Source organism: Diaphorina citri, unplaced genomic scaffold (assembly GCF_000475195.1).
Source record: "Diaphorina citri unplaced genomic scaffold, Diaci psyllid genome assembly version 1.1 scaffold3090, whole genome shotgun sequence".
Lineage (NCBI taxonomy): Eukaryota > Metazoa > Arthropoda > Insecta > Hemiptera > Psyllidae > Diaphorina > Diaphorina citri.
This window is the reverse complement of record NW_007380502.1, coordinates 10,441-17,804: the sequence shown is the minus strand read 5'-3', so window position 1 is coordinate 17,804 and position 7,364 is coordinate 10,441. Positions and strand designations below refer to the sequence as shown.

At 38.5% G+C, this 7,364-nt stretch overlaps 1 protein-coding gene across 1 annotated transcript in view; it reads right to left on the bottom strand.

The window, feature by feature from the left end:
- Positions 1-338: 338 nt before the first annotated feature.
- Positions 339-7,364, bottom strand: part of LOC103519981 (tafazzin homolog) — a 9,082-nt gene continuing 2,056 nt past the window's right edge. Inside the window, exons 2-12 of the mRNA XM_026831276.1 lie at positions 6,566-6,719; positions 6,158-6,307; positions 5,081-5,209; positions 4,615-4,763; positions 2,639-2,651; positions 2,288-2,335; positions 2,065-2,177; positions 1,777-1,932; positions 1,172-1,280; positions 660-932; positions 339-534 (exon numbers count right to left, since the gene is read on the bottom strand). Of these exons, the coding sequence (XP_026687077.1) occupies positions 877-932; positions 1,172-1,280; positions 1,777-1,932; positions 2,065-2,177; positions 2,288-2,335; positions 2,639-2,651; positions 4,615-4,763; positions 5,081-5,209; positions 6,158-6,307; positions 6,566-6,701 (1,059 nt within the window). The 5' untranslated portion in view covers positions 6,702-6,719 and the 3' untranslated portion in view covers positions 339-534; positions 660-876. The remainder of the gene's footprint in view (positions 535-659; positions 933-1,171; positions 1,281-1,776; positions 1,933-2,064; positions 2,178-2,287; positions 2,336-2,638; positions 2,652-4,614; positions 4,764-5,080; positions 5,210-6,157; positions 6,308-6,565; positions 6,720-7,364) is intronic.

Genomic DNA, 7,364 nt, shown 5'->3' with positions numbered 1-7,364 from the left:
ACCTAACCCAATACAAAAGGATGAAAAAAGGGAGTCCTTTTGTCCTCTACCTAACCCATACTATAGAAACCTAACCCTTAGCTAAGGAAAGACAAAAATTAGGATAAGATAAATGTAAAGATATGAGTACTTACTCACTAAAACTTACCGGTAATATATTATTGTATTTTCCATTTTAAACAAATTATCTAAATCTAAAATACAAAGGAAGGTACTTGTGCAGAAGTCACGTCCATGGAATATTTACTTAAAGTTGATTTTACATAAACTGAACCCTTCCTTAGTCACCACAATTGTAGACAATTATGTCTACTTCCCACAACGCAAGACACGATTTATTTCCGAACGACAAGTGGGAAGGGGCCTTAAAGGACACTGGCCCACCTTCCAGATTCTTTCTCTATAGAGGTTTGATAGAGGGAACTGTAACACTTTGCACAGAGCAAATTGCCAAGTCCTTTCTCAAACGAAGGGCCCCCTAGCTTGACCTTCTTTATGTTGTTGTAGCGGCTTTAGCTATGACCCCAAGGTGACCTAATCAATTCCATCAGCCATACACGAAGCCTCAGGCTGATGATCTCTAGCCATGTTTAATTGGCTCGACCTGAACCGCAGTCAACCATCGTGAGGCCTAGTGCGAGCTATGACCCCAAGGTGACCTAATCAATTCCATCAGCCATACACGAAGCCTCAGGCTGATGATCTCTAGCCATGTTTAATTGGCTCGTCCTGAACCGCAGTCAACCATCGTGAGGACTAGTGCTTGTTCTTTAAAAGCAGAGAGAACCCTTTGAAAATTGAAAGATAGCTATGCTGGCAGTTTTCAAAGGGCCTCCTAACCTGACCTTCTTGAAACAAGGGCTAGCCTGACCTTTATCATCTGCGCCTCTTCTCTTCATCACTCCCCTGACTTTCTCCTGCGCGCGTACTATCTCTACGCATGCGCGCATCCTCTTTCAAATGCGCAGCGTGTAGGTCTTCAGTGCGCGCTTTGAGCGCATACAACTCATCCTGAATGAATTGCGTAAGGGCGGCGCGCACCTAAAAAACAAAACAAAACAAATTGAATACAATTCTTCATAAGATAGCCGAACAGATAAGATAGAAGGTCCCGGGTTCGAATCCCACCATCGAAAAAAATTTGCACTCGATTTTCGATTGCAAATACTATCTCTACGCATGCGCGCATCCTCTTTCAAATGCGCAGCGTGTAGGTCTTCAGTGCGCGCTTTGAGCGCATACAGCTCATCCTGAATGAATTGCGTAAGGGCGGCGCGCACCTAAAAAACAGAACAAAACAAATTGAATACAATTCTTCATAAGATAGCCGAACAGATAAGATAGAAGGTCCCGGGTTCGAATCCCACCATCGACAAAAATTTGCACTCGATTTTCGATTGCAAATATTTCAACGGGTGACGTCAAAGTTCACGATTTACGTGTATTTAAAAGTCGTAAGAAAAAGAAAAATTCCGTTGGTCCTCATTTTTCCTGCTCTATGACTTTGAAACATCACCCAAGTAAGCGCAACTAATCTATTGTGATGAATAAACTTCTCACTCGATTTTCGATTGCAAATATTTCAACGGGTGACGTCAAAGTTCACGATTTACCGGTATTTTTTAAATCGATTTATCTCGGTATCTTTAAGTCGTAGAAGAAAAAGAAAAATTCCGTTGGTCCTCATTTTTCCTGCTCTATGACTGTGAAACATCACCCAAGTAAGCGCAACTGATCTATTGTGATGAATAAACTTCTCATTATTATTATTATTACCTCGCGGTCACTCAGGTTTGCGGCGCGCAGGTCGGTCAGGATTGGCGCAAGATCGATGGGGTCCCCAACGTGAAAGGTGAGGGTTTTGCCGCGCCGCAGGTAATACGGGGGCTCGTTGGGAAGCACGGTTTCCATGCCTGGGGGAGAGAAGTGACATTAGAATAGAATAGAAGTGACATTAGAATAGATAGAATAGAATAGAACGTAAATTAGAATAGATAGAATAGAATAGAACGGAAATTAGAATAGAACAAGTAGGTATTAGAATAAAATAGAAATTAGAATAACGCGCAGGTCGGTCAGGATTGGCGCAAGATCGATGGGGTCCCCAACGTGAAAGGTGAGGGTTTTGCCGCGCCGCAGGTAATACGGGGGTTCGTTGGGAAGCACGGTTTCCATGCCTGGGGGAGAGAAGTGACATTAGAATAGAATAGAAGTGACATTAGAATAGAACAGAACGGAAATTAGAATAGAACAAGTAGGTATTAGAATATAAAGGTGAGGGTTTTACCGCTCCGCAGGTAATACGAGGGTTCGTTGGGAAGCACGGTTTCCATGCCTGGGGGAGAGAAGTGACATTAGAATAGAATAGAAGTGACATTAGAATAGAACAGAACGGAAATTAGAATAGAACAGGTAGGTATTAGAATATAAAGGTGAGGGTTTTACCGCTCCGCAGGTAATACAAGGGTTCGTTGGGAAGAACGGTTTCCATGCCTGGGGGAGAGAAGTTACATTAGAATAGAATAGAAGTGACATTAGAATAGAACAGAACGGAAATTAGAATAGAACAAGTAGGTATTAGAATATAAAGGTGAGGGTTTTACCGCTCCGCAGGTAATACGAGGGTTCGTTGGGAAGCACGGTTTCCATGCCTGGGGGAGAGAAGTGACATTAGAATAGAATAGAAGTGACATTAGAATAGAACAGAACGGAAATTAGAATAGAACAAGTAGGTATTAGAATAAAATAGAAATTAGACTAGAACAGAACAAAATCAAAATAGAATTGACATTAGAATTGAAAGACTAGAGTAGAACGGAAATTAGAATAGTATAGAATAAAGTAAACTTAAAAAAAAAATAGAGGGAGCTGTAACTGCTAAGGTCTTATAGTCCCGAAATCGAAGAGAGAAGGAAGACAGGATAGGAGAAAGCCAGCCGTTCCGAGAACGAACATTAACTGTTGAGGATAAAATCCGCCCCAGGCGGGAATCGAACCCTTTCAAGCTAACTCGGCTAGGTAAGTAAAGGACAAAAGGGACTCATTTAAAAGAGGATAGAATATCAGACAAGAGGAAATTAATTTCATGGATTACTTACCTAGTTTTAAACTGTCAAAATAAAGACATTAACTGTTGAGGATAAAATCCGCCCCAGGCGGGAATCGAACCCTTTCAAGCTAACTCGGCTAGGTAAGTAAAGGACAAAAAGGACTCATTTACAAGAGGATAGAATATCAGACAAGAGGAAATTATTTTCATGGATTACTTACCTAGTTTCAAACTGTCAAAATAAAACTCATAGCTCAAATGAAACGAAAGACACGAAAATTCAACGAGTTCACTTGAAACGAACAAAAACACGAAAATTCTTTCACGTCGAAAACAGAAAAAGTAAAACATTGTAAAGAGGGTTGAGAGTAAAAAATTACAATAAACAAAAAAAATAACAGAAGTTTGAAGTCAGAGAGGAAGAAAAAGACAGCGGGAAAAAAATAGTAAGAAGAAGAAGAAGGGGAAGGGGAAGAAGAAGGGGAAGAAGAAGAAGGAGAAGGAGAAGAAGAGGAAGAAGAAGGGGAAGAAGAAGAAAAAGAAGACGACGAAGAAGAAGAAGGAGGAGAAGAAGAAGGAGAAGAAGAAGAAAAAGAAGAAGAAGAAGAAGAAGAAGAAGAAGAAGAAGAAGAAGAAGGGGAAGAAGAAGAAAAAGAAGACGACGAAGAAGAAGAAGAAGACGACGAAGAAGGAGGAGAAGAAGAAGAAGGAGGAGGAGAAGAATAAGAAGGAGAAGGAGAAGAAGAAGAAGAAGAAGAAGAAGAAGAAGAAGAAGAAGAAAAAAAAAAAATGGAACACAAAAAGTTTTTTTCTCTCAAATATTGTTTTTTTTTCTAACTAGGTAAGTTTTTTTTCCAAATAACTAGGTAAGTTTTTTTTGGAACTCGAACCTTAGTATCAGTCAGTGTCAAGTGAGTGAGAAGGAGAAGAAGGAGGAGGAGGAGGAGGAAGAAGAGAAGAATAAAGGGGAGGAGGAGAAGAAGAAGGAGGAAGAGGAGAAGGTGGAGTAGAAGGAAGAATATAATATAATGTAAGTTTTTTTTCCAAATAACTAGGTAAGTTTTTTTTGGAACTCGAACCTTAGTATCAGTCAGTGTCAAGTGAGTGAGAAGGAGAAGGAGAAGGAGGAGGAGGAGAAGAAGAAGGAGGAGGAGGAGGAAGAAGAGAAGAATAAAGAGGAGGAGAAGAAGAAGAAGAAGGAAGAGGAGAAGGTGGAGTAGAAGGAAGAAGAGTAGAGGGAGAGAGAGAGGTGAGGATTGAGAATGAAGTAAGAGGAGGAAGCGAGGAAGAGAAGTAAAAGGAGGAGAAGAAGGACAAGAAAAAGAATGAGAGGGGGAGGAAGGATATGGAAAAAATCTGGAATGATGACGTCAAACTTCACGATTTACCGGTATTTTTAAATCGATTTATCTCGGTATCTAGAAGTCGTAGAAGAAAAAGAAAAATTCCGTCGCTCCTCATTTTTCCTGCTCTATGACTTTGAAACATCACCCAAGTAAGCGCAACTGATCTATTGGTAAAGTTGTGCCTTCGTTTATTTATGAAATTACTTTAGGTTGATTTACCTGATAGATTCCAGCACCTCTGACCACCGGGACACATTTTCCAAGCATGAAGAAGTAAGAATGAGAAGTCTGTGTGAAGCAAATATCATGGGCTGCCATGGACCAGCGCATTTTGGAGTTATTACACAGCTGTCGGTTCTTTAGGAGAACTGAAAAAAAAAAAAACACCATTAGATGAGTTAGTGGGTTGAAGACTTCCTTATGGAAAACCCTACTACATAAACTTAATGGTCTAGAATAAAATAGAATAGAATAGAATATACCTTGTTCATCCTGCTCGAATGAGACTAAAAAGTGCCTTTACACCAGCAGTCTAAACAAGGTCTCGTTTATTTCATGGGTTTAATATAATAACAGGTTGTTCTTCTTCTTCTTTAGAACCCTGTCAGTTTTCCACTTAAAAACTGTCAAGTTGAAACATAGACCTCACTATCGTTTGGCCAATTAAATATATTCAAAGGCTTACCCCACAGGCCTGGATCATCAAAGCAAGAATCATGGTTGGAAACGGTGAGCAAAGGAACATGAGGTGGCCTGCTATCAAAGGCTGACTGTAGTTGTTTGGCATTGTGACAGTGAACTTTGTTAAACCAGGCTGTAGAAAAAAAAAAATGAAAACTGGTGTAACTATTCAGAAGCCATAACAATGAAAAAGAAAGCTCCTTTTTGTGTTTAACCTAACCCTATAATAAAAGTCTTTTGTTTACAATGTTTGTATCTACAATTCTAAAACTAATACACTTTTAAAGACCAAGAATTTCTGGGACTGCCAACTACAGGAGGAGTTTGAATCCATTTGACTTGGGCAATGGATACTGATACTACAACAACATACTTTCATTGCCTGAAAAACGGGGTTAGAAAAAAAAAAAAAAAAAAAAAAAAAAATGAAAACTGGTGTAATTATTCAGAAGCCATAACAATGAAAAAGAAAGCTCCTTTTTGTGTTTAACCTAACCCTATGATAAAAGTCTTTAGTTTACAATGTTTGTATCTACAATTTTTAAACTAATAAACTTTTAAAGACCAAGAATTTCTGGGACTGCCAACTACAGGAGGAGTTTGAATCCATTTGACTTGGGTAATAGATACTGATACTAAACAACATTATTATTACTATGTTAAGGCGGTCTCTTACTGATCCCCTATGTGCCGCGGCCATTTTAATTTAGGACTATTGCACTGACTACAACAACATTCGTGTCGCTACCACCTCGTATAGGCCTACCAACGAAATTAGTCCCGAGCTCATATGTGAAAAATTATACCTATTTTTCAGAGAAAATACGCTCCAACAACGGGGTTGCGAAAGGGTATTCGACCTAAACTCTACTATTTCTTATAGCTTTTTTTCTCAGCTTTTAAGGCATTATACTTTCATCCCCGATTTCGCGTCGCTACGACCTCGCTACAACAACATAAAGAACAAGAAAAATGGCCTGAATATTTTGAGGCTAGCAATTTATTCTAATTATTATAATTCCATATGTATATTTTTTTTCTACTTTCTATTACCTACTAATCATAAGTAAAATAAACTCACTGAGAAACCATTTGCTCACAATACCGACAGCTGCCACAGTGATTGTACTTGCAATGTACCAAAAATATGAACTTGACTTCTCCTGCAGAATGGGAAATATCCAATCTATTTTTGGTAAAAGCTTTGAGCCATTTTCTTCGGGCAACCCAGTTTTGAGTGTCCCATAGTCCCGATAGTGATTCGTATCTGAGGAGGTGGAACAGGAAGTTTTCCGAACCATGACAAAGGACTTGATTGGTTTTGGGTGAAATTGGAGGGATGATTTTGAAACAAATGAGCGAATCATTAGCCGCTGGCCACAAGGCTGAAATTGGAGAAAAATAATTGGGGGTTAAAATATGTTACATGGATTTTAGCTAAAGAAGCTGTACTTGCCATTTTTTCTTACTTAGGAGGTTTCTTTTACAGTTTTGAGTGTCCCATAGTCCCGATAGTGATTCGTATCTGAGGAGGTGGAACAGGAAGTTTTCCGAACCATGACGAAGGACTTGATTGGTTTTGGGTGAAATCGGAGTGATGATTTTGAAACAAATGAGCGAATCATTAGCCGCTGGCCACAAGGCTAAAATTGGAGAAAAATAATTGGGGGTTAAAATATGTTACATGGATTTTAGCTAAAGAAGTACTTGCCATTTTTTCTTCCATAGGAGGTTTCTTTTCCAAGTACAAGGGAAGAAAGTGACTATGAAAGGCAAACTTGATTTTGGCAAATTTTATTATTTGAAAGATCTCATAAATCTAATCTGTCAATCAATTCTCTCTTGCTACTTAATAGTTATCTAATCTTAAAGTGAGTTCTTTTGTCCTTTACCTAACCCGATACAAAAGGATGAAAAAAGGGAGTCCTTTTGTCCTCTACCTAACCCATACTATAGAAACCTAACTCTTAGCTAAGGAAAGACAAAAATTAGGATAAGATAAATGTAAAGGTATGAGTACTTACTCACTAAAACTTACCTGTAATATATTATTGTATTTCCCATTTTAAACAAATTATCTAAATCTAAAATACAAAGGAAGGTACTTGTGCAGAAGTCACGTCCGTGGAATATTTACTTAAAGTTGATTTTACATAAACTGAACCCTTCCTTAGTCGCCACAATTGTAGACAATTATGTCTACAGTTTAGACAAGGAGTAAAATCAGTAATAGAGAATGATTGTATATGTTTAAAAATAAATAAAAAATGATTTATTGAAAAAAAAAA